This window comes from Periophthalmus magnuspinnatus, chromosome 4, assembly GCF_009829125.3.
Source record: "Periophthalmus magnuspinnatus isolate fPerMag1 chromosome 4, fPerMag1.2.pri, whole genome shotgun sequence".
In the NCBI taxonomy this organism is placed as follows: domain Eukaryota; kingdom Metazoa; phylum Chordata; class Actinopteri; order Gobiiformes; family Gobiidae; genus Periophthalmus; species Periophthalmus magnuspinnatus.
In genome coordinates, this window is record NC_047129.1 from 26,402,126 (window position 1) to 26,429,834 (window position 27,709).

The 27,709-nt window shown below is 37.6% G+C and overlaps 1 protein-coding gene across 5 annotated transcripts in view; it reads right to left on the reverse strand.

The window, feature by feature from the left end:
* Positions 1-27,709, reverse strand: part of nlgn1 (neuroligin 1) — a 481,058-nt gene that overhangs the window by 324,323 nt on the left and 129,026 nt on the right. Inside the window, exons 2-3 of one of the 5 annotated variants that reach the window (XM_055221276.1) lie at positions 27,506-27,521; positions 9,183-9,212 (exon numbers count right to left, since the gene is read on the reverse strand). The exons of 3 other annotated variants lie outside the window; for them this stretch is intronic. In XM_055221276.1, the coding sequence (XP_055077251.1) occupies positions 9,183-9,212; positions 27,506-27,521 (46 nt within the window). Of the gene's footprint in view, positions 1-9,182; positions 9,213-9,741; positions 9,804-27,505; positions 27,522-27,709 lie in introns of all 5 variants that reach the window. One more of the 5 variants, XM_055221274.1, reaches the window with a different exon arrangement.

Consider the following 27,709-nt stretch of genomic DNA (forward strand, 5'->3'; position numbering starts at 1 on the left):
TTATCTGGGCCTGAGTCATGGGGGCCCTTTAACCAAGGATTCCCACGCTTCCCTCACCCCAGACATGTCCTCCAGCTCCTCCGGTGGGACCCCAAGGTGTTCCCAGGCCAGCCGAGAGACATCGTCCCTCAAGCACGTCCAAGATGTGTCCAAGAGGAACCCAGGACAGATGCAGATAGTTTTGTTTTTTATTCTTTAATTTTAGTGCTCTTTATACTTTACTTCCTGGTTGGACGTTCGCAGCAGGTATGACGTACGTAGAGGCATTTCCGTAACTGCTACCTAGCAACCATAATGTTACCAAGGGCCTAAATTACACAATAGTTATGATTGGACTAATATTTAGATGGAATATTCCGTGTTGATGACATAAGTAGAAGTATTCCAGTTCAGAACTCTGCTTGTATTGCTTTTTCTTGTATTTTGGTCATAGATTGTATACAGAAGCGGACTAAGCGAGCGAGACGTCACCAATAGCATTCGTCTCCAGTCAAATGAAGCTCATCGAGGCTAGCAGTTAATTTGGAGTCAAGTTGCATATTACTAATTCTGTTTTTCCAATGTAAAGTGAATTGTAGCCGGAGTTGATGGATCCAGAAGCGTGTCCATGCTCACTTCCTATATGGAGACAGCGACGCCTACCAGGTTAGCTACATCTATTTATATATACAGTCTAGGATTTTGGTGCTTTTCTTTTCAACTTTTTTTTCTTCCCCCACAAAAAATACTATCCCGCCGAACCAAGTAATAATTAGAAAAACATGAAAGCCTGTTGTGCGCACTTTAAATATCTATAAATCACTCTAAATACAACTTCGAGCGGGTAACTGAGAAACGGAACCCAATTATAACATGGACAAAAGCTTTTAAATAAATTTTGCATAATGCCGTTCCGAAGCCTTCCTAACACAGCGCGTAGCCTGTATTTCTTTACACTGTCCCTTTTCTCTCATCTACCAAATTCAGATGTCTGCTAGCCGCTGTCTGAAACCCTGCTAATGCATTCTCTCCATCTCCTGCATAGGCTGAGTGCTTTGTAAGGCTGTTTGAATGGTCGGTCTGAGTCACATCATAAAAGGCGGGAAGACGTGGGTGGACCTAAATATGAAGACCTGTAGTGCGGCGAATATAAAACAGCACCTGCACAGAGCTCAAACGGCCAAAAGAGAAACCAAATATCCAGCCGGAAATTGGAATATGGCCGGAGTGTATAGGAGCTATCTGAAGATCATTACATCTACACATACTACGCCAATATGTGAGGTGATTTATCATTTTAGATTTTTTATTTCCAGGTAGGGTTGTCGTGATACTAAAGAATAGTCTGGATACTAGATACCAATTTCTGATACCAAAGTTTTTCTTTAGACAATAGAATGTGGTTTTCAACATTAAATCCTAGTACTTTTTTATATTCTGCAGCCTTATATCTGTGTAATCCCTCAGTTGCCCATAGGTTCCATAGTGGTTCATGGGCGTATGTGTACAGCCAAATTTACATAAATGTTTAATGGACACTACGCCAGTACGATCAGAGGAACTGTGAAATACGCGCGAGTTACTATTAATTAATTAAACAAGAGAAAAATCTAAGAAAATGTTAATGCCTGTCTGAGAAAAGTGTATAAAGTGTGTGGTGAGGGGTTTTACAGCTGCAAAACATATAGAATAACAGACTACTTCGCGGATTTCGCCTATTGAGGGTTATTTTTAGAACGTAACCCCCGCGATAAACGAGGGACCACTTGTTGTACTTGTTCTGATACAGCTAAATATCATTATAAGACATTCAGAAAAGGTTCATTTCTGTCCTGTGATTGTGACTTTTTTAATATCGATACCTGCTCAAATGAGTATCTAGTTTCGATACCAGTTTTAGTATTGATTATTATCTGATTTTTAATACTTTTGACAACCCTTTAGTACTAAAAGTAAGATTTTTACTATAAGATAAGGATTAAAAGGGTTTAAAATGCCTATGACAGGTGTAGTTTTTCTCATTTTTGCATCTTTTTTATTACAAAACACTCTCAAAGAACATTTTATGAATTAACTTTTAAAAGAAGGTGGTGCTGCACTCTGAACAAGCACCACCTGAGAGGAGAAGAAAAGCTGCACAGTTAACATTGTGGTTGCTAGGTAACAGTCATACAATTGCCTCTACACATGTTATATTTCTGCCCATGTCCAACCAAAAAGTAAAATTATAAACTTTACCGACATTTTAAAACTATGTAAGATTTTTTTTTTCTTATGTCAAATCTTATATTCTTATATGAACTGTGTTTTAGAGAAAATAATAGCCTAAACTGTCATATGCACTTTAAACAATGTTTGAGTTACAATCCATCACAATTAAATCAAAATTAATTTGAATAGTTGTACTTAAGCTATTTAACAAAATATCTAAACTCACTAACTGTAGATCAGACCTATTCAATCTGTCTAAACTGTATGAGATTCTTGCAATTTGATTATGTAGTAACATCACACTGGGGGGACAGTATGTATGTCTGTGGAGGATCTTTCAGCAGTTACCATGGCGACCCAATTAGCAAACACAGCCTAATAAGTTTTTTAGATGGTCTGAACTCAACGCGCTGTTTTTGTGTCATTATTATTCTAAGATACCTTAAAAATCCTGCGTTCTTAATTTAAGCGAGTTCGCCTCTCCACAGATCTGGTGACAGACTCCCAGCCAGAAAAGTTACACAGCACACCTTTAATCCAACTTGTTGTAACTTTATAAAACGGGAGCTGAGAGATTGAAACATATTTGATGGATTTATACGAGACTAAACAGACAAAACCGATATATTCTTGTTACAAATTGACAAGTTTTCATATTTTTGTAATGCTAGTACAGAGTTGTCTGCTGTGGCCTTGAGCTATTGTTCGAAACAGCCTGAATTATGCCAGGCAATCTACTGCTTATGAAGGACGATTGATGTCAAAACATTTAGATATAATGTTTATGAAATTGTGTTGCATCTGACAATTTCATCTTATTTTTGGAAACGTTGAGAGGCGTTTCAATCCATCATGTTGACAAGGCTGTGTCTGTGCATCTATAATAATAATAATAATAATAACAACAATAGCATCACACGCTCAAGGTATAGAATCGACTGGGGAGGCATTATAGTGATGTTTAAAGCACACTCTAAAGGTTCACTGTGTCACTTTTCTGGCTTGTCTCCATGCAAATGACGCCACCACGGCAAGTTAAAAGTCAGATCAATGGAGAGGCGGCATCGCTTACAGTAAGAATGTGGTTTTCAAGTTAGTTTTATGTTGTTTTTTGTGCGATAAAGACATGTTTAATGTCATAATGTGGAACTTTTTACACATTTTTTTCACATTTAGGTATTGACTGAAGACTTGTGGTTGTAGGTACTCAAAACGCTTTACATCAAGGAACACACACACACATTCATACACCAGTGTACGCGAGGTGGGTTAAGTGTCTTGCCCAAGGACACAATAACAGCTTTCATTTGTGGGAGCTGGAATCGCACCTCCAAGCTGTGGGTCAGTAGATCTGGCTCGAATGATGTTTATGTTGAGAGCAGAATTTAAACCACCTTTCCGATGATGCTTCAAAAACGAAACAAACGGAGATGATGCATTTTATTTTCATTTTATTTTAATTATTATTATTTTTATTTATTTTATTTTATTTTATTTATTTTCTTATTTATTTTATTTTTTACAGATTTTATTAATTTTATACATTTTATTTTATGCAGTATTTCACAGAATAGAAGCACGTCGGCAGCCTGTCTATATTTTCAGTCTTTTTCACTGTTCTCATTACAGAACGTCCTGTGCCTTTGCTCCCTGCTCTGCTTCCTGTCTGCCTCTGCACAAACCCACCCGAAACCACACTAGATTTACTGACTTTGAACAGATACTATCCATTAGCACTCACTCACATTTAATCCAGTGCATGCAGATTTTTAGATAGAATACTTTTCTTTTGTTGCATTGTGTTTTTTTGTTTTTTTCCAATATATAGGAATATAATTGTTGAAAACCATGAGTCATTTGTTCAAACAGTTCAATCAACTTTTAATTAACCTATTTGCCTATTTGCATTGTGTTATTTTGTCATTTATTCTCGCTCAATCCAATAGCAATCCTTACTGAATATGAGAGCCTTAAAAAAGACCATTTTAACTCTAAGTCATACCATTTGTTTTTTGCTTTTTTTTTTGTCTTGCCCTAGTACAGATATATTACATAAGCAACTCTTGAGGTTAAAATAAGTCTGCTGCGTACTGTCTGCACCTAATTACACAGCGTTTTATCATCCGATCACCAGGAAGTCTGCAGTTAGCATGCTAGTTTCCGTTAGCAATACGCTCTGGCAAAAGTCTGAAAGTCGGTCCCAGCTGATGATGTCATACGGTGGTAATCTCTGTGTTTTACGAGTTCATAAGCCTTTAACAAATTTGTACTGATCATTATAGTGTTTTTTTACTATGAAGTTAACTGAACAGCTCTTGTTTTTAGCCTTATTTAAACTGTTCTAGTCACTGTGTAAGATGGAGCAGTAATTATGTTCAGAATTGTAACATAATGTTTGTCTTTACTGATACAATTCACTCAAGTCACTGCCTGTTCTTTGTCTATTTAATGTGTCCATATGCTGTACTATAGATAGTCATAGTTATAGACACTTATTGTATAAATACTATAATGTACTCAAGTCACTTTTACTTCTATTTATGCTTGTCCATATGCTGCATTGTTCATAACCACAGTCAGAGCCACTTATTGTGTAAAGGACTTTGTAGCCTTATAGTTTTACTTTGCGGACTAAGTGTTCAAAAGTACTTTAACAATATCTGCTTTTTGACACCGGTTCCTGACGGTTCTTTATTCGGTGCCTGGATTTTTTTTGTAAGCGTAAATTAATGGACAATTTCATTAAGAAACTATTTTGAATCCTTAAATTACGTTATAGCTATGTGAATACTTTACTTTAAAACATAGTACTAGCCTATATTCTGTCCGGTTTTCACTCAAGTACGGCACAGGGCTGCGGAGTACGTGCTTTGTGTTTATGCTTTTACTACGTGGTTACCTGAGCAGGTGGAGGAGGATGATGGCGAACTTTGCGCGGACGCGTTTGGATAAATCTTTACGCACACACGTTCCATACTGGATATTTACTACACCGATATTTACTTGGGAGATTTGGCTTCTACCGTATTTTCTGGAGTACAAGTCGCACTGCAGTATAAGTCGCACCCCCAAACTATGAAAAAATGTGCAACTTAAAGTCCCGAAAATACGGTACTTTACGAGGACACTGCAGAGAGTTACGCACTTTGACTTTGAGACAGTGTAAAGGTTCTACACTGGAGACTTGATGTATTTGAGTGGATACGATGTAACTTTGCACTCTCTTTCTTCAGCTCTTCTGGACAGACGTAGGCCTATGTTAAACGTTAAATGTGAGTGCTGTTTGGACGCACGTAGGCCTATGTTAAAACCTGAGTGCTTTATGTGCTATTCCTTTGTGCATGGCCAAGTCGTGACGCATAAAAAACATGAAAAAATAAATAAATAAATAATCGGCTAATTGTTGCTAGCATTTAAAGCTAAGGAAACAGAAGTTGGCACCAAACAAACAGTGGCTTTTTGGTGCCAGTATTTTTCAGTTTCCGTGTCCAGCCCTATTGTTGCAACACTGTAATTTCCTCATTGCAGGACAGTTTGCAATAGAGGAAGTAATTCAATAATATATATTTTTTTATTAATTCACATTTTTTTGTTTCCATAGTAATGCATTTTAATTACAATGTGAAAAGGTAAAATTAAAAGCCAACAAGAACCAGCTAAAAATTGCTTAAGTGTTAAATTCTCTTTTTCTTCTTTCTTTTTTTCTTTTTCATTCTTTTTTTTTTTTCCATTAGTGGATTTTGACATTCTTTTTCATTTGCATTCATGAACTGAGTGTCTTTTTATAATTGGAGGAACCTGCTGGATCTTCATAAATAAAGATTTAAAACTATTTGCCAATTTGGGAAACAGAGCAAGATTTCTCCAAAATGATCCAACTTGTTCATAAGTGCGAGTGTTTCTTTGTACTTGTAGTTATTGCGTCTAATGAGCACGTTTTTGATGAGAGAACAGACAGAGATCATTGGAATTTTTGGGGATTTTTAAAAATGTGCTCAGAATATTTATTTAAAAATATCCAAGTTAGAGTTATTATTAAAATCCCATCGCACACAAATGGCAGTGCAAGTCCCTAATTGGACCACTTTTTCACTTTCAATTTGTAAAAAATGTGACAAGAGAATTATATTTTCATTTTATTTTAGTTTCTTGGGGGGGGGGAATGCAATATGTTTCCACTTCAAACCACATGACTCGGTGGAACTGACCAGATAAACGCCAACTTTTAGTGGGAAGATTGGAATTGGAAAAAAGCTGCTCTATGTAGCTTTTTCTTGGTACTGCTACCTGCTTGTCTCCATGTTTTTGGTTTGCCTGGAATAACCAAATAAAATAGCTTTTGGAGGTTTTTTTTGTTCGGTTTTGTATTTTTTTCACCAAATTACCTTAAAGAGTGTATATTTTACTGCATTAACTGCTAACACATAACATATTTAGATCACCATGTTACCATTTATTGTTTTAAAAATGCTTTATTCGCCAAAAACAACGTATTAACATGATTTATTTTTCATTTTTACCCCTTTCCCCTTTGGAGCGCTATCGCAACAAAACCAGCGTGCATCCCACTAATGAAACCGCTGCAGTTGTTGTCTGTGTAATCCCTCAGTCGTCCAGGTCTGCTCCATAGTGAAAGACGAAATTAAAATCTATCAACTGGACAAAAAGTTCTAGGAGTAAAGACGTTTCGCTGCTCATCCAAGTCACTTCTTCAGTTCTGTCAACCAGCAATCCGACCAGAACTGAAGAAGCAGCGAAATGTCGTCCAGTTGACAGATTTAAACTTTGTCTTTTGCTAAACTGCAGTTGTTGTGTACAGTTTTGTATCATGTTTTTATAAGGAGGATTCAAATTTTGTAAGGATGGTTCAAATAGATTGCTAGACTACTCAAACGTGCAATAATAACATTTAAAACCATTTCAGGCATGTTTTTGATGAGGGAACAACATTATAACATGGCATTTTGCTTAATACCTCCTCCTTAAAAAAACATGCATTCTTACAGTGAGCAGGGTCGTCTCTCCACAGATCAGACTTATAACTCTGACTAGTTCACCCGATTGTTTCCGTGGAGAAAAATAATCTTAACTGCGCACTGTGGAAAATCCCAGGCAAGCCAATAACATCTCCATGGAGAAGATCTACCAGAAAAGTTACATAGTGCACCTTTATGACTAACCATATTGTATTGTTTTAACTTGTATTTCAATTCTGTTTCTTTTTTTCCTGACTTACAACATTGCTATAATTTGGTAAAAATATTAGCATTTTTATCATCTAATTTTTGTTATTTAATTGATTTATGTATCTATTTATTTAGTAATTATTTAAATTTTATAATGTTTGCATCCATATAGTTTAGTGTTTCTATCTCTTCCCGATCCTAACACATCCTCACCGGACTATAAACTGACTGATAATGATCAAATACAAGTTTTGTGGGGTTTTTTAGTTTTTTTTTTTTAGTCAAGACCTTAAAAAACTTACACGCTAACATCTTCTTCCTACTTCTTTTGAACTACTTTCCTCTCTACTCCCCCTAGTGGCCACCAGTTGATGTCTAAAAGTTACAAATAGCAGCTTTAAAGTGCTTCCAGTGGCCTAGTATATGTTCCGTGTTTGAACCAGATGAAAGAGCGTTTTTATGGGGCTTGAACACACTGAGAGTTAATTGGTCGGCTGGCGTATGTGGGTGGGTTACAGCGGAGTGTTGGCACGATCAAAGCCGTCCAGGTGATGTAGATATCTATAGTATCCATGGAGATGCCCTTTGACCTAAGCTACTGCGGTTACTGTACTATATATATATACCATATACTTATAACAAGGAGCTGAGGAGAAAGTGTGCAATCCGACCAATTTATTACTGTAAATTATATGCCAATAAGGAATACGAAAAAGGCAGACGTGTGAGATATTGTGTCATTCAAATCAAGTTATAATGCAGACAGCAGCTGATTTTTTACTGTCTTAAAAACGAGAAAAAATTAACTAGTTAATTTTAAACTGTTTGCAGTGGTCCAAAGTTATTCCTCATTTACCTTATGCATTTTGAACATCTTAAATACTCGCCGCAATGAGTTTATAAGCACTTTTCATAACTCTCAGAGACCAGCGCAGAGCTTTGCCGTGATGGTAAAAAACTAACGAAAACTAGTATGCTAACGCGCACATCCTAAATATCTGAAAAAAAAAAAAGGTTTCTAATTAAATGCACATGGCACACAGCGGACATATTTTGATCTGAAGAGCTGCTGATACCGTATAGCTACACTGGGGTGGGACAAACATTGCTCAAATATCCATCCATTTTCTTCCTCTTATCTTAGGCCGGGTCACGGGGACAGCAGTGTAAACAGGGACTCCCAGACTTTTCTCACCCCAGATACGTCCCCCAGTTCCTCCGGTGGGACCTCAAGGCATTCCCAGCATTCCCATTCGAGAGACAGAATCCCTCCAGCGTGTCCTGGGTCTTCCCCGGGTCCTCCTTCTGGTGACACATGCCCGGAACACCTCCTTAGAGAGGCATCTAGGAGGAATCCTGAACAGATGTGGAGGAGCAGCAGCTCTACTCCAGGCTCCTCCCATGTGACTGAGCTCTTTACCCTGTCTCTAAGCGAGCACCCAGCCACCCTACGGAGAAAACCCATTTTGACTGCTTATATACAAAGTTCACGACCATTGCTCAAATATATGGAAAACTAATTGGATTTTCTTTGTTCTTTTTCTTTTTTTCTGAGCATGACTCAAATTTAAAATGTTATCTATCAAATATTATGTTATCTATTTGGTTTGCAGTAGTTTTATCTGACCTAAAATAAAGCCAAAAAACTGCGCAGAAGCTAAGAAGTACTAATTAGTTGCAGGGTCAACAATGACAGCAACAAACAGCTGCTAAAAGATGAATCCGTCTGTGCAGGTAAGCTAATGTAATGCTAACTAGCCCTGCAAATGATAGCATAGAGCCAAAAGTGTGCTAATTATAGTGTACTTATTAAAACACATTTCAGAAGACTGTCCTCTTACAGTTCTGGCAACTCATCGGCCCACAATCTGTTAACGTTAGGCTTTAGCACTACGTTGGCATAGTCAGAACCAGGGTGGCGATAGTCCTATAAATACTCCCGCGCTGCGCTACGGCTACCTCCACGCCTCCACGCACTCACGGTGTCCTGTCCCTCCGGCCGATCCATGCCCTCCTCCAGTTTACATCTCAGGCATCCAAAGGTCAGAGGTTAAGAGCGTAGCGTAGCATTAGCGCCTGTATGATAATCTCCTCTGCGCGTTACAATTGAACAGGATTAGCCGTCTGCCCCACATCTGGTATCGTCCGCAGGATTTCACGGGGTATAGGGATTCGGATCTATCCCGACGCAGCCAAGTGTGAGAACCGCTGCACATCAAAGCGTTCGTCAGAGTTAGCTTTCGCCTGATTTGGGTGTAATTGCTGTTTACTTTGTCACATTATACAGTAGAGAGGGCTTATTAAGACTGAAGAGAGGAGCTAGCTGTGAGGGAATGTATCTATCTAGAGTTTTATCAAGGACGGCTCTTTGTAGTGTGCACTTTAAAATGACTGAATTTTGTAGCGTAAGGAGTTTTGGAGTGTTGACTTTGACTCATCAAGCTAGTAAAGTGGAAAGTTTCAATATATAGCTTTAGAAATCAAGTTAATGATGGAACGTCTAGGCAATTTCCACCGTATGTGTCCAGAACGGCTCACGGAAAGCGAAAGATGTTCAGAATAACATTTGTGTTTTTGAACATCGTGGGCGATTTCTTCTTCGTTTTCGTTAGTAGGCAACCGCCAGGAAGAACAAAAATGGTCCAATCAGAGACGTAGTTGAAGGAGAACCATGTGGAAACAACTGTCCGTGACTTTTTCAGACACTTTCTCAGTCATGGTTCAACGTCAGAGTAATAAAAAGGACTAGATGGGCGGAGTTAACACTTTTAAGAGTCTTAAACGTGTTCTTCCCTCGTGATATAAGGCTGCGTCCACCAGCAATCTGACCAGAACTGAAGAAACGGCTTGGATGAGCAGCGAAACGTCTTCACTCCTGCAACGATTTGTCCAGTTGACAGATTTAAACTTCGTCTTTTGCTTCTTCTGTCATGGTTTATCTTTGCGTATAGGCTCTCTGGAGGTCCTATATTACGCAAAATTGCCTCGTGTGAGCTTTTTAGTCACGTTTGAACATTGTTATCTCCTCAAAAAGATACCCAGACTTGTGTTTTGGGCTATCTACACCAGCTCCAAAGGTCAAAACGCTCTGCTCTGCCTTATGATGTCATTAGTTGGTACTTTTGAACTACTTTACTTTACAGTGCACTACGATATTCTACAGTTGTTGCCTTCTTAAAACTGTTTTTTAAATTTTAGATTGCCATAGAAAGTCCACCGTATCCCCTTGGCACACAGAGAAATTAAGAATGAGTCTAGTGAAGGTGCATGAAGTTTAAAAACACAGTGGAGCGCTTCACGTATTACCACTTCATGACATCACAAGGTAGAACCGAGTGTTTTGAGTTTTTGAGAGAAGAACACAGCCTAAATTTGCAGGATTTATGCGTATAACGTTTGTAAATGAAACAAAACAATGAAACTCCAGGTATTTTTTCAATGAGAACACAACATTATAATATAGATCAGGAGTTAGTGTAATATATCTGCCAATAACTTTTCATTTTCTGTAAAAAATAAAATCTCCATTAACATTTCATTGCACATTAACTTTTAAGAATGACTGACACGACCCGATGGTATTTAAAACTCGATGCTGTAGCGTGAATGGGTGCGGCGTAGGCTCCCTGTGGGCTAACTTTGGAGCATTTCTGTGCGTACCAGTGTTAAAGTCTGAATACATGAATGAATGAGAAGTCCCATTTACATATGTGCTCCTTTTATCTCCGCTCCAGAGGTTTTTTTGATAGAAAATATTTACTGCGCTCAAAGCTGAAACATGCTAATTTTACACGGGGATGTTTTTTCGGGGAAATAACTGTGTCTACACTTTTGGCTCTATGCATATTCTGTAAGTAAGCTTTGTGACGGTGCACGTGGATGTCCGTCATGGTGTGCCAATTTACCGCGCTCATTATAGTTCAAAGCTAGTGGCGCTGTGTGTGGATTCGTCAAGTGCCATATATATGTTTGTTATATCTCATGCGCACTTTTGCTCTTGTGAAAGACATTTTCTTCTTCTTCTTCTTTTGTGAAAACTTTTTTTGTTCCCTGATTTTGATCTTCATAAGTTTACATATATATTAAAAAAAATGGCCTTTTGTCAGTCCAAACACAAGATTTCTGGATTTTTGGTGTGTGTTTTATTTTTTTTAATCATTAATTTAATAGTATTATCTATTTTATTAGATTTTTCTTTCTTTCTTTTTTTTTATTTTATTTTGGCGGGACATTGGTTGATTTCAGATAATTTTCAGATATTTTATGTTACCAGAACAATAACAAAAAAAAAAAAAAGTTAAAAAAAAAAAAAAAAAAAGTTAAAAAAAAACCCAAAACAAAAACACACTTTTGTTAGAATTTTTGGTATGTGTTTTATTAATTTTTTTATCATTAATTTAATAATATTATCTATTTATTTATTTTTTCCCTCTTTTTTTCTTTTATTTTGGCAGGACATTGTTTGATTTCAGATAATTTTCTGATAATAGTGTTATATGTTACCAGATACATGGACATGAGGAGGTGTATAGTTGTACAGTATTTTCATCATTAAAAAATGTATTATTAAATGACTTATTAGTATTTGGGTCCATAATTCCATAGCACACATCAAATATTTATACATTATGAAAAATATTTTACCTGGCCTTACTTTTTTATACTGTACAAAGAATTAAAAAAAAAAAAAAAAACTTGCCCATGTCATTAGTATAAAGTGCCAATAGATTTACAAGAGCTAGGAACAAGTTAGAGTCACAGCTTAATGACCTCTTCTTTTAATAGTTTGAAAATCAGGTACCACTGCTTTATTTTGTTTTGTTGTTTGCTGTTTACTTCTTAGAATAAATGTATGTATTCACTATGAAACTAAACATGCTTTAACCTTTACCCACTGTTATAAACAGACTTCATTTTAAATAGATTCCGTTTTTCCCTCGAAAAACTCAGAACGTTGGATATATAATGTATAAGGCCGTATATGGAAATGCACAGGGCTCTGAGTGCATTGTATTAGGCCAGTGTGTGAAACGAGATTGCTAATCCTATCAATTTTTCATTATGCTTGACCCCATTTATAGAAGAACAGTTGTATATGTGAATATGTAACCCTCTTAGCTTAATTAAAATAGCAAAAATTTTTTTAGGCTGAGAGGGGAAAAAAAGGATGGACTATATTATGTAAAATAATCAAATTTGGAAAGTTTAGCTCATCACTTGGTGTATACATTTCATGATACAAATAAATGATAGTGTTGTTATAGTGTTTTTTTTTTTTTAGCAAGTCTGAAAATGCTTGCTCCCTATTGGTTGATGTCAGTAAATTGTAATGAAATGAGCTCCTTTGTGTTTTTAAAGTTAATACATTTTCACAAGTGCTAAAATAGCCATCTTTAAATAGCTTAGCATCTTTGGCGCTCGCTGTGAGTTCAAATTTGAGTGAAACTAAAGTTCTAGAGGTATTTTTGACACCTAAGTTGGTCGAGTGTTTGTTCACTGATCCGAAGGTTGGTGGTTCGAATCCCGCTCTCGCCATAAACACCAGTTGAGCGGTCACACCCACTGATCCACAGGTTGGCGGTGCGATTCCAGCTCCCACATTTGAATGCTGTTGCTGCGTCTTTAGGCAAGACACTTAACTCACCTTTGTCCCAGTGTCTGCGTACGCTGGTGTATGATTGTGCGTGTGAACGGGTGAGTGGTTCCTTGATGTAAAACGCTTTGATTGCCTTGAAGGTGGAAAAGAGTTATATAAAAATTCGACCATTTACCATTTGACCTTTTACAGTTACTGAAAATCTCCAAAAATTAGTCTGTCCAAAAGACAAAAGGCTTAGCTAACGATGCCGCCTTTGCGTTTTATAAAATGAGAGCCAAAACGTAACCAGAAATGACAATTGAGTTGGATGAGTACCATACGGAAACAGCTCGCGAGGACAATCCCACAGTTGTTCCTCTGTCATGGTGCAACATTTAGTGAAAAAAAGGGCTAACTGGATGGAGCTAACAGTTAGAAGTGACTCACGTTCCTCACTCATGGTTCAAAACGGCCTTTAAAGAAGACCTACTATGCAAAAACTGACTTTTTTAGAGCGTTTAACAATATTACAATCATTATCCCTTCTCACTTACCCTCTCAAAGTTGTATTTAGAGTGATTCATGCACGCTTGAGTCATTTTTATTCTTCAAGACGTCATTGCTCTGATCTAACCTCCGTTTGAACTCACTCCGTTCTCCAGTTTTATTTTCTTAATCAGTGATAAGCGTAGGATTCGGTGGCGTAATTTCATTAAGTTGTTTTAGATCAATATTGCGATTTAGATGTCTAAATTCTAACAAAGATCCACAGGTGTCTTAGATTATAGCTGCAATATATAGCAGACACAGGCATAAGTCGTATTTAAGTAGTTTCAACCAGATTTAGATTTGGTTGGTGCGGAAATCTTCACTATTTAAGATATATTTGCAGGGTTAAATTAGATAAAAATGGATTTTTTTTAGGACCAATTACATCTAGCTTACTCATTTTTCATTTTGATTCAGATCTGATTGGTTTTATTTTGGTGAATTTCACAGGTGCAGAGGCGGCGTCGGTGAGGTGATTTCTCTGGGCCAATCAGATTGCGCTGGTCTCCGCGGGAACCTCATCTCTGCCAAATGTGTGGAATTGAAATTACTATGTGCAGCAAGGCAATTTTCAAGCGCATGGGTGGGCCTTTCCAGTGAACATGCTTGAGAAAAGGAGCGTGCTTAGTATCAGGGTGAAGTTCAGAGACGGACATTTTGGACATCTTGATTTATCATTTCTATAATAATGGGAATGGGTCAAGGGGTGAGGGTGTTAGTGCAGGTTTTAGATGGTTGTTGATGTTATTTATTAAGGCAAGTAGTGGGTAATCTACACTGAAATAGCTACAGAATCTATTTTTCTGCAAATATTGGATACTTACAAGACTGCAAAGTATCTGTTTGACTGTAGAGAAGGTTTCAGTGATGGTCAAGTGGACACTTTTTGCAATCAAGACCATCCAAAAGACATTTTCAGTTTTATTGTACAGGCTCGGGCACTATGGTTTATTCACCTGAGCTACCAGGATTGTTTGGGTTCGATTATTTTGCATGTGGCTGATGGCAAAACTGCTCTATATGGATGAAAAAGCCATTTTAAAGCCCTAAAAAATTGATACATTCCTGACTTGTTGGTGCACATTTAACATTTTACACTAATCAACCTACTTTCTCATAGTTTAGCTACGAAATGTTTCCCAAATTCCCCATTGAAAAGCACCACAAAGAAAGTTCGGTTTAGTCGCATTTACGCCAAAAGTGGGTGTGGAGGAATAAGGTCAATACTAATCTGAGTGAACTAAGTCCAGCCCCAAAGGGAGGACTTTTAGAGCGAAACTCCCTTTGGGGCTGGACTTAGTTCACTCAGATTAGAATAAATCCTAGTGCCTCAAACCAATACACTGAATCACTCCTGGATGAATGAGGGATTACGCTATCTCGTTATCTGTTTGTCTGATGGACCAAAAGTCAACAATTTCTGCAATAGTGTGAGACGACACAATTTTTTGAGACAATATTTACACCAATTGGTATTCATGGGTTTCAACTTTCTGTTATATACAACACTTTGAGGACTTTTTTTCCCATATGAAGTATATAATATGTTGTTTTAAATTGTTAATCGCTTGGCAATGACCCTAATTTTTCATCATTCTGAAACACACTCATATCTTTAAACTGCAATTTGCAAAGTTGAAGGCTTTTCTTCGTGTTGGATTTGAGTCATTAAGCAACTCAGATAATAAGCCGTTTTAGTGTCAAGGAAGTAAGTTATCATTGTGAAGTCAGTGTCAGTATTTAAATATGTTTATCTTATATCTATGCAAAGGTTTTGGTGTGTAGCTATTTTATCTTGGGTTGGATTGTGATCTCGATGGGGGTGAAAATCACATGTCATTTCAAGACTTGTAAAAAGCAACTCATTTAAACCCATTAGCGTTAGATCTGTTTCTATTTTTAGCTTCGGGAAAAGTCATTCGCGGTTTGGTTCATCCATGCTAGCGCGAGCAAAGCTAACCCAGTGGAGCGGCGTGCGCTAAATTAGCTTTGACTCCGCTCTATGGGAGTGGAAGCCATGCGGTGCTAGATAACAACCACTGCATCTCGCAAGCTAGCTCCAGTTTCACAGTTTTCAAAGATTTATATATCTATATATATATATATTTTAGAATGCTTGATAGAACGCTTGATTTGACGCTCCAAACGTCATGTTAGTATCCTCACAAGCCAGTTAGCCAGTAACGAAGCATTTTTTAAACAAGACAAATTTGAACAAAAATCATAACTCATGCAAGAATGTGTTAAGTTGGGGTTAATATCTACACAGTTGATCTGCCGGTGGGATGCAACATAGAAAACCAAATGAAAAACTTCAAATGAAACGGCAAAACCCAAGCAGAGGGAGTCTATCGTTAACAGTTACAGTTAATATCAAAGAAATGTGTGGTAGAAGACATGTAAACTTGAATAGAGACACCAAGCTGAAAGGACAAACACATCCAGCCCAAAAAGAGCGCAAAAACAAAATGTCCATCACTTTCAAAAAAAGGACAAAATTTAAGAAAATCAAAGAAGAAATTTCAAAATTTGCATATAGGGAAAGAAGGGTGGAAGTAATAGGTTTGGTTGCCATTTTGTCATGCATTCAGTTTGGCATCAAAAAAATAATACCTTCATCGTCCGTGCGGTCACTAGAATCACTATCATCTGAGTGTTTCTTTGTAAGGGGACCTATAAGGACCAAGAAGGAGAAAACCAAGCAAAACAGTGATCAAGAACAGACAAGACATTTTTCCTTTTGTTTTTCAGTAGAATTCAAAAGATGCTTCCCCAAAAGAAAAGAAAAATTTCAAACATGTCATAATCACCACAATTCAGAGCAAGAAAAGATTGGTAAAAAAAAATATTGGGAAAAATATTTGTGTAGAAAATTTCGGTCAGGGTTCCGATACTGGGGAGGTCAATTATACATGTCAAATGTGTATGTTTTAGCAAGTGGGAATAATTGTTGGTGATAGCAGTTAAGAGCAAGCTGTACGGGGGAAAAGCATTGTTGTAGATACAAAAAAAGCATTGAACAGAAGCCAGTGAAGACACTCAGTGTGGAAGTGTATTATTATTATTATTATTATTATTAATTTATTTTATTTTTTGTGGAAATAAGTATGCCATCTTTTTTCTTGTTTTTTTTTTGTTTTTGTTTTTTTTTATTAAACATAACTTGTATTTTTGGAATTTTCCATCAAACGTGTCTATTTTTCCACATTTTTCCAAACTAAAATCATATTTTTTCATTTTACATTTACATCACACCAAAATTCTTTTCTTGAATTTATTTTAATACATTTGAACTTGCAAACTAGCTTAGCGGCTTCACAGAGGGAGTCGTCGTTGGCTTCTGTATCCCAACACATAAAAACACATGCTATTTTAACCTTTTTCATAGCATTTAAACATAGCATTATTAGCAAAAACCAACATTGCCTGTAGACTATGCTGGCTAACATACCAGGGGGAGTGTCTTTCCTATTGATAACCTAAACAATGACTTACCACACATCAAACATGCGTCAATACATATACCTTGAAAAACAGTATAGCATGCAGTTATATACAAGTCCAACACATCCAAAGCCCGCAGTTACGCATGTAGTATTTTTTATCTCTATTGTGGATAATTAGCTATTGATTCCAGCAGATATAATATGGTTTTAACGAGCACCAAGCCATATACAGTACATATGCGTGAGTGTTGTACAAGCTGCTACAAATCACAATGTTCACCGTTATCTTAAAGTTATACTACGTAACTGTTCTGATGGAGGGTCCGTCACCACCTGCTAGTCTCCATGGAGATGTCACCGTTTTGTTTGTTTCCACGGTATTGCTTTAAACGTATCCATCTAGACAGGCAGGTCAAGTCGGCAGGTCGAGTTACAGGTCAGATCTGTGTTGTTTAATGACATACTGTGGAACATCTCAAGCCAAAGCAAGGCGATATCCATGGAAACAAGCGGCTAGCGAGCGCACCACCAGATAAGGTACATAGTGCAATATTAGATAGGACCAAAAAATGTCACAAATGTACTGGTAAAATCATTTTAACTGTATAAGCCGAACCAAAGCTCTGACTGAAAGGATGATTATCAAAACTATGTCACTTAGCAACATGGCATCGCAATCTCGAAGTAATTGAGCTAATGCATGTAAAGTGCTACTCTACTTCAGGTTCAAGCAGTCACTCAGCGATGCCTCTAATATGTGATACAGAAAAAATATATGCTACTTGAGCTAAACACTTGAGATGAATCATATTAAAGACGCCGTACCTTGTTTTTCTGTCTTAAAAATGTGAAAATAGTCCGTATTTTCCTGACTATACCTCGCACTTTTTTTTCATAGTTTGGCCGGGGGTGCGACTTATACTCAGATGCGACTTATACTCCAGTTTGCAGTGTCCAAAATTATTCCTCAACATACTTTAACATACTTCTAGCATTCTAATTACTCACCACAATGAGTTTATAAGCGCAGTTCACTTCAACTTTCAGAGACCAAAGGTGCGAGTTATGCTGTCATCGTAACGCTAACTACTATGCTAACCACATACTTCCTGCTTCTCAATAAGACAATAAGAAACACTTTATAAACTGACCTCAAAAGCAGCTTATACAATTTATCTGAACTGGAACAAAATGTGAAAAAAGAAATAATTCATTTTAAATGGGTTATATTGGTCCGAAGTTATTCCTCAATGCATTTCTAGCATTTTAATTATTCACCATGATGAGTTTATAAGCGCTGGTCAGTTTCAACCACAGTTTTAACCACATACTTCCTGGTTGAATAAGAAAGACTTTATAAACTGATCTCCAAAGCTGCTTATACAATATATCTGTACAGGAGCGAGTCAAATTTTCTCAAAGACATGGAAAAATTGGATACAGAGCTTTTTTACTTTTAATTCAACCATGCAATAGTTACTCCTAAAATTCAAATGGAAGTAGTGGGACTTATGTATCTATTGTCAGTAGACACAATTTGCTACAAGCGTTTGAGTCACTCTGAAAATATAAATGAGAAAAATGATTTGAGAAAAATGGAAAAAAACAAGATTTCATTTAGCGTCTTAGCATTCCTTCAATCTCTCAATACTTCAGAGTGTTTCATTGGCATCTGGCAACAAGTGTTTTAATCTTCGTAACTTGCAAAACTTCAATGAATTTCAAATCACACACACATTTAAATTCCGTTTCTGAATAGACGAAGGACTACTCTTTCACAGGAAAACGGCTGCATTTTTGTGTTTTATTTTTCGTATGCAGGCAGATATCTCGCAGTCAGTCTCTTATGTTTTCAAAAAGTTGAAATCCAGTGGTCAAGTATTTATTAACTGACATTGTGTTATAAGTGAATGAAAGACTGAAACCATAACCATGAGTCGTTCTGAAATTTTCGAAAAACTGTACCAAAAAAAAAAAAAAAAAAAAGTTATATATTTCAGGGACTTTTAGCTGAAAAAAATAAAAATAAATAAAAAAAATAAAAACAAAAATTGAAGAAATACCAAATATTTTGCTCAAAGGATTTGGTATTATTTTCTTTAGTATCTGGGGAAACAAAATATAACTTTTTTATCAAACTAGAAATTGGATCATATCAAAACTTATTACATATTAAATATTGTCACCGTACAGTTACAAGATAAACATTTTTGAGAGTTTTGCCGCCAAGCTAATGCTAACAATAACCAGCATTCTAACAGCGCACTTCCTGAATCACAGAGGATAAAGCTCTTAATTATTAGATACAAATAGTGCACAGTCTATAGTATTTTGAGTAGAGCTCTTGATAAACTTCGACAAAGACTATCCTTAAGCGTATTTCGCAACTTTCAAAGGTCTGAGCAGAGTGTTGGTGTTAAGGTAATTCTAATGACAACCAACATGCTAACAGCACACTTCCTGGTCCTCAGAGGTTTCGAAAGCTTTATAATTATAATCAGACAGAACATATCCTATTGTATTTTGAGTAGAGCTCTCACTAGAGTACTATGACAAAGAACGAGAGTGCATTTCACAACTTTCTAAGGTCAGAGTGGGCTAGTTGTTGTCGTAATGCTAACAACAACTAGCATGCTAACAGCACTCTTCCTGGGTAAAACTCTTTATAATTAGAATCAGACAGCACACAGCCTATTGTATTTTGAGTAGAGGTCTCACTAGAGTACTATGAGAACGAGTATTTCGTAAGCACATTTCACGATTTTCTAAGGTCAGAACGTGTTAGTTGTTGCTAGTTAATGCTAATAACAACTAGCATGCTAACAGCTCACTTCCTGGGTAAAACGCTCAACAATTTGGATCAGACAGCACATAGTTTTCTGCATTTTGAACTGAGCTGTCCCAAAAGTGTGACAAAGACTTTTAGTAAGCGCTGACATTTAAACGATTTCCGCTTTGCTATTCTTAGGTTTATCACGATGACTAAGCTCTCCATGTTCTTTCTTATCTGATTGCCCGGTTGGTTCATTCTGATTTTTCCTTTTCGGCATACAGCACACAGCATATCATTCAGTTCAAGAGAGGTCCCTGGGCGTTCTTTTGTGAATTTGACAGGCTATTTTATAAGCCTTAGCTGACTCGGGCCTTTTGAGCGCTTACTCAGCATCGAGACGCGAGAATCTCCGGAGCGGAAATGGGGGGGAACCGTTGGTGGGAAGCGTCTGGGAACGCTCGACAAAGATATCACTGTCAACATCGCACACAAAGAGATGTATGGGTTTAGCGTAGCGTATGTTAGCTTGGAAGAGAAGTGGGTATAAGCTAATGCGTTTACATGCGCTGACAGGTTCAAATCAATCCAGGTGAAGTGAAAACGTATTCGCCGTCCACTTTTCTCTCTATAAATAGATGGATACGCAGCAGCGGAACCATCAGCCACCTCAGAATCTCTTTACTGTCATCTTCATGGTATCACACGACCATCTTATAATAAAATCATCTTATTGCAGCGCTATATTCATTGATCATTTGCAGTGACCATCATGCTGGGGGTGTTCTGCATGTGTGTCTATGGCGGCATGTTTAGCAGTTTTCACGGTGACACAACGCACACATTAACAAACACCCAAAAAAGTTTTAAGATAGTCCGGAAAACTCAAGAAAAAAATGCAAAATGGATCCTCCGTCACTCAACGTCAGCGACTCAAAATCTGCAACCAATCGGTGACCTGCAAGTACAATAAATGCACTTTCTCTTCCCTCCGTTGGTAGACAGTTTGTCCCAGATCCAAAGAAAAAGTTTCAACAAGTTAAAGTAGAATGAAACACTATCCACTTTTGTTGCTACATAAAGCGCAAAATAGCTAAAATCTGCAGCTCACTGGTCAAAAAAACGCCTAAATCCAAGTCTGCGCCACCTTTAGTGACCGATGCAATTTCCATCACGAAATACTGTGTTTCTGATTACAAAACACCTGGCTGGAGGAGTTTGAAGTGTTGATACCTATTAGACCAATCACACTGTTCCCTATACCTCCGCTCTCACTCTTTTCTTTAGCCCACAGGCACAGCTCGGTTTAGCAGATCTATTTGAAATGTGCTTGTGGATGGAGTTTAGGTGTTTAATCCCACTTGAAGCTGAGAATGAGTCACTCTGTTCAAAAATACAAAGTTATAACACGGATTTTTCTTTCCAATAATTAGGGCTGCGCGGTTAATTGCGATCTCATATAAATTTGAACTGTCACATTTATCGACTCGCCAAGGTTATCCGAAAATAGCCAAATTTGCATTGTTTTGAGGGAACTTTAAAGTCTCATATTACACAAAATAGATTCTTGTGAGCTTTAAGTCATGTTATAATGCTGTTACCACCCCAAAAACATACCTGGAGTTGCGTTTTGTTTCATTTACACATGTTTCAATAACCCTTTGTCCACATCTCCAAAGTTCAGAACGCTCTGGTCCACCCTGTGATGTCATATAGTGGTAGTTTTCAAGTTAACAGCTACATTTTACCCTTTATTCAGGAGAAATGGTCAATTCCATGGCTGTTGTATGGAGTTTAAAAACGCAGTCAGAGCACTTCCTGTATTACCACGTGACATCACAAGGTGGTACAGAGTGTTTTGCATTTGAGGGAAGAATTCAGCCTAAATTTGCAGTGTTTGTGTGTTAAACATGCATGCAACAAAACACAACGCTGCATATGTTTGTGATAAGGAAACATTATAACATAGATCATGGGTGTCAAACTCACTACTTTTTAATCTTGTTAATTAACTGTTTCTATATTTATTACTTATTTAAGTTACAAATATTGCATATGGATTTGCATAGGTATGAAAAAAAAATGGCTGAGTAACTGTATCTCCTGGTAAAGTGATATTTTAAGACAGTCATACATTTTAATTTACCTTGTCACGGGCCACATAAAATGACATGGCGGGCCACAATTGGCTTGCGGGCCTTGAGTTTGACACATGTCGTCAAATTGTCACACACATTCATACACCAGTGTACACAGACACTGGAGGAAAGGTGGGTTAAGTGTCTTGCCCAAGGACACAACGACAGTATTCATCTGTGGGAGCTGGAATCGCGCTGCCAACTTGTGGGTCAGTAGATGTAACCGCACAACCAATGATGTTTATATTGATAACGCGGGATTCAAACCAGCAACCTTCAGATCAGTGGACAAACTCTCCTCCAACCGAGCTACTGTCGCCCCAAAACATCATAAAATAGCGTAACATCAGCCCTTTAAATCACAGACCCAATCAAAAACACCTGTCAGATAATTCACAAATAGATTTTTACCAAATACCATGCCTCCCTGCACATACTGTTTACTGACCCGGTTTACACCATTACAAAGCGACACTTTACCACACGCTATCATTATATTTATGCTCGACAAGACAAATTCACCCACTGCATTGCCTTTGAGCCTGGTCAGAGACATCAAAACCAGTGACAGCTTTTGATTGGCTGCTCCGCTGACGGCCCGTGTTATTACCGTGGCGTGTTGTTTGACTGTGGGTTAGTCGGGATCAGAGCTGACATGACAGGGCCCTGACAGGTGCGATGGGGCTACAAAAAAAAGAAAAAAAAAAAAAAAAAAAACTACACCTGATTTGAACAGACTATAAAACAAAAAAAAAATCATAGAGCCATCAGATGTCAGGAGCAAACCGGTCGGTGACAAGCGAACGGCCGCCGTGACCTTTGACCCTCACCTGTCACGAGGAGCATATGTGCGATTGGGCCCAGCTGCTGTGATCCGAGCGCTGATTAGAACTGCAACAAAATCCTACCTGGTCTGGCTTTATGTGTTCACCAACTCATAGTTTCAGATTACATATATCTCAGAAAATATTTGATTGAATTTAAATTAAATACTTGAAAAAAAATATATAAAAATAACTTTATCTTCACCAGCAACAGGTTTCAATTCATTTGTGTATATCAGATTTTACTTGTTTCTACTGAGATGCTTAGAATGTCCCACAGTATTCCATTAAACATATCTATTTCCATGGAGACAAGCGGGTAATGTCATCAGGTAAAGTTACAGTTGAGCTCCGTGGAGAGGCGACCCCGCTCACAGCACGAAAGCCATGGTATTTTTGAGCAATAAAAACACCCGTAATTGAATAAATGCAAAATAAACATGTTTAATGCCACACTGTGAAACATCCCAGGCAAAGCAATGACATCTCCGCGGAGACCAGCAGGCGGCTAAAGTTACACAGCGCCCCGTTAAATTATATGCGGGGAAAAAATGGGTCTAGAGCGGTAAAAAAATATGATCTTCTTACCCATGTTCATTAATATTTAGTTGGTCTGCTTATGCTATTTTGTGGCCGAAACTTGTTTACACATTTCGAGTAGAATTACAGACAAATTCACGCATTAAATTTGCAGACAACCAGCCCAAGGCACACACCGAAAACATTGAGCACATGTTTTTCCCAGACTGAGTGAAGTGAGCCGTGAACAGGAGGAGCTCTTCTTCTCACTGAGGGCGGCCATTTTGTTCTGTCTGCAAAATGAAATCACAAGTTTCATTGTCGTGTCTTCTTCTTCATTCGTTCGTTAAAAAGCTCATATTGTGCTATTTTCTATTATCTGTTATAATGTTTCCTCGTCACACATATACCCGGAGTTGTGTTTTGTTTCATTGACACGTGTTTAAAACAGAAATTGCATATTTAGGGTGAGTTCTTCTCTCAAATTGAAAACACTCTGTTCCACCTTGTGATGTCATGTGATAAAACAGGAAGTGCTCCACTCCTCCTCCATTTTTAAACTCCGTACTTCTTCCTTAGAATCATTTGGATTATTTCAGCCCTGGAATTGCCAATCTGTACTGAACTAAAGGTAAAAGGAGCTATTAACTTGAAAAAAACTAACACTTCATGACATCACAAGGTGGAACAGAGCATTCAGAGCATTGGAGATGTAGACAGACTAATGATAAAGTGCTACTCAAACATGTGAATGAAACAAAACACAGCTCCAGGTATGTTTTTGAGGATTATATCATGGTTAAAAGCTCACAAGAGTCCAGATTGTGTAATATAGGACCTAGAAGATGAATAACAAAAGAATAATAAAAATAAAAAAGTCAAATTTTGCCTTTTTATATAAAACTAGCCAACAACGATTAGACATTAGACCAACAAATCATCAAAATATTGTTAAGTATATGAAAGAAAGACTTGCGTGCAATTGATACTTTGTAGCTAATGCCATTAACATTCTCTGGGTGTGTGACGCTAACTGAAGGCACTACTCTGTCAGAAGCTCTATTAGACTTTAACCTGAGCTTTATTTTAACACATCTTACCAGAAAGAGCTGATTTAGTTACTATAACAAGTAAGATAATTTCTGCTATTAAACAAGTCTCTCACATGTAAAATTAGTTACAAGTTAGCTAACATTAGCCAACAGTTTTTCAGTTAGCCACTCTCAACATTTTTGTTCAAAATCAAGCCCTTAAACGAGACCATGAACGCTCGTATTGATCATCATCATGGTAAGTGCCGAATATTTCACCGTAGAGATATATGTACAACACCCCCAAAATATCAATATGCAAGCAGCAGGGCACTGTATCGTCCCTCTGGGGAATTTTTGTATTGTATTTTGTATTTATAGTCTATTTCATTGAACTAACGATGAATATGTCAGCAAAATAAAACCGTTTGGTGTTTAAACGTGAGAATGTACACAGGTTAGCGTCGCTGTAGCTCCAAGTAAATACCAGTTAAGCTTAAAGTCAATGGTCTCCTCATATACCCCTCACTCAGCAGGACCGGGCTTCCACAGACCAGCCCCTCCCCTACCCGCTCCCCTAGCCCCTCCCCTCGCCACTTTTCACTTCTCTGTCCACATCGATCTGATTCTGATGAAGAGCCTGACAGAGCACTCTGTTACACAACTGTCTGTAACCAACGCGCACACACACGCGCACACACACACGCGCACACACACACACGCGCACACACACACGCACACACACGCACACACACGCACACACACGCACACACACACACGCACACACACGCGCGCACACGCTGGGTTTCCATGCTTCTTGGGGACGATACATAGACTTTACATTTCCTGGAGATTGATCCTAACCTTAAAGTGCGTATGACAGGTTAGACAAGTTATTTTACTAAAGCATAATTAACAATTAATAATTTATTTATATCTTGTACATTTTTTATTATTATTTTTTATGATCTTTTTAAAATTGTAAAATAAAATATTATTATTATTATTAAAACATCAATATACAAAGTAAATACATAAATAAAACAACAGACAAATACAATACAAATTACTTAATAAAATTAAATAAATAAAAATAATTTCCCTCTAAGCTCAAATAACATTTTCTCTAGTTGGACATGTTTATTTATGTCATACAAAAGGTTAATGTAAATTGAAGGATTTTTTTTGTTTTTTTTTGTTTTAGTTTTTTGGTGAAGTTTATCATTTTACTTCCTGGTTGGACATGGGCAGCAAATATAACATATAGACTTAATTCTGCAAATGTTACATAGCAAACATTGCTAACACTGCTAACAAGGGCCAAAACTACATTGCAGAATAGTTCTGATCAGACTAACTTTTTTTTATAGTTAAATGAAGGTTTAAACTTCCAGAAAATGTTCTTGTTCTTGACATACAGTACTTAGAGGGATTTTGTGACATAGGTAGAAGTATTCAATCTTAAAACTCAGTTACTCCTGAAATTTTATACTTTTCCACTTAACTGATGTAAAATTATGATACATATTTACCACAGGATCTATCCCACCAAACCATGTCAGAATTGGAAAAACCTGCCCTTGAACCAATCTAATAACAAAGTATTACATCATGGAGACCTGATTTTTGCCCCCATAAGAGAGACAGTCCACCATAATGTGATTGTAACTCCTTCATTATTAGATCACCAATGTGGTTTAAATTCATATATCGATCAAAATAGGTTAAGGTTAGGCAAAGAGTGATTTTGGTTAAGGTTAGGCTCGGTCAGAAATGAATGAAAGTCAATGTAAAGTCCCTAAGAAACATGTACAACCAACAATGGTGTGTGTGAGACATTTCGCATTGTGTGCTTAGAATGTCCCACAGTATGGAATTAAATGTATCTATCTCCATGGAGGAAAGCAAGCGATGTGATGCAAGGTCAGATCTACGGAGAGGCAACCCAGCTATATGTTTTCAAGGCATTTTTGAGCAATAAAAACAACTATAATTGCGATATAACGTCCCCAAGAAGCAAGCAGAACCAACGTGCGTGTGTAGGATATCTATTGCGTGGCGGGGACAAACATCTGCGCACACGCCCCCATCCCGAAGACCCGATTTTTGTCCCCGTAAAAGTGGCAGTTCCCTATGTTGCGAATACAGATTTTCAGTCCCCGCAGCGCGATAAATATCTGCACGTACACACACCCGCAGGCTTCCTCTTTCCCAATGAGGTAATTATAGAGCGCGGAGTCCAGGCATCGATCGCATATTCAGCACGCCGGTTCCCCACACATACATATCACATCATTCAAGGGGAGAGCGCGGGCTAAGAAACACAGCGGGCTTAATCAATCACCCTTCCGCATTAAAAGCAGGCTCTTCTAAACGGAGTGCACGGCTCAATGGCCCAAATAGGTAATATAGTGGTGACCTTGGAGGAAGTCCCCACGGGCTGTGAAAGCATAAATACAGAAGCCGACCCACCACGGAGGAGTCCCAACTGTCTGATGAGAGTATTAGAAGAGCAGAGGGAGCTAACGGTAGAGCTAGTGTTAGTATAGACGGAGTAGTGCTTAGGACACGCGGGACACGGGAGGTTATATATGGAAGTAGCGCTTATGGTAGAGCTAATGTTAGTATACAGGGAGTAGCGTTTAGGGTAGAGCTAGTGTTAGTATAGAGCAGGGGTGTCCAAACTTTTGTCATTACGAGCCACATATAAAAACACAGACAAAGCTGAGGGCCGGTCATAAACTGGTCACCGATACAGTGAATACTTCAAATCTACGTTATTATTACAAATTAAACTGAACCACTACCACTTATTCATGTTTACATCCTCAGTGGGACACATTAAATATCTGAGATGGGTTTGTTAAAGTAGCTTTTCAGAAATGTAGAGTAAAAAGGGCCGTTTAAGGTGATATGGGTCGATTCACCTGGAAGCCCGAGGGCCAAGAAAAATTGGTCTGAGGGCCGTATTTTGTCACCGGGCCACAGTTTGGGCATGGCTGATATAGAGGGAGTAGTGTTTAGGGTCGTGTGGGGTTCACAGGACACATGAGGTTATATATGGAAAGTGGCTAATGTGAGGATGGAATGAGTTGGAGTTTAAAGCTTTATGTAACTTTTCTTTCTTTCTTTTTTTTTTTTTTTTTTGCCAAAATAGACTCAAATAAAACCATAAAAAATAAAATAAGACACAAATAAAACAAAAGCATGTTGTTGTTTTTTCTTTCTTTCATTTTGTTTGTTTTTTTTGTACTGAAAAAAAGTAGAAAAACACGCATTGTTATGGCCGCCTTTCCATACTGTAGCTTTAAGGGTCAACAGATCCCAGTGCAGAGTGAAAAAAAAAATTTATTTCCTTGAAGACAAAACTGATAGAAATGCGTGTTGTTGCTGTTATAACTACAGAACAACTTTGTAGAAATAAAAATTCAAACATTATTAGACTTTCTTGACCAAATACGATCAGTGAATACTCTTA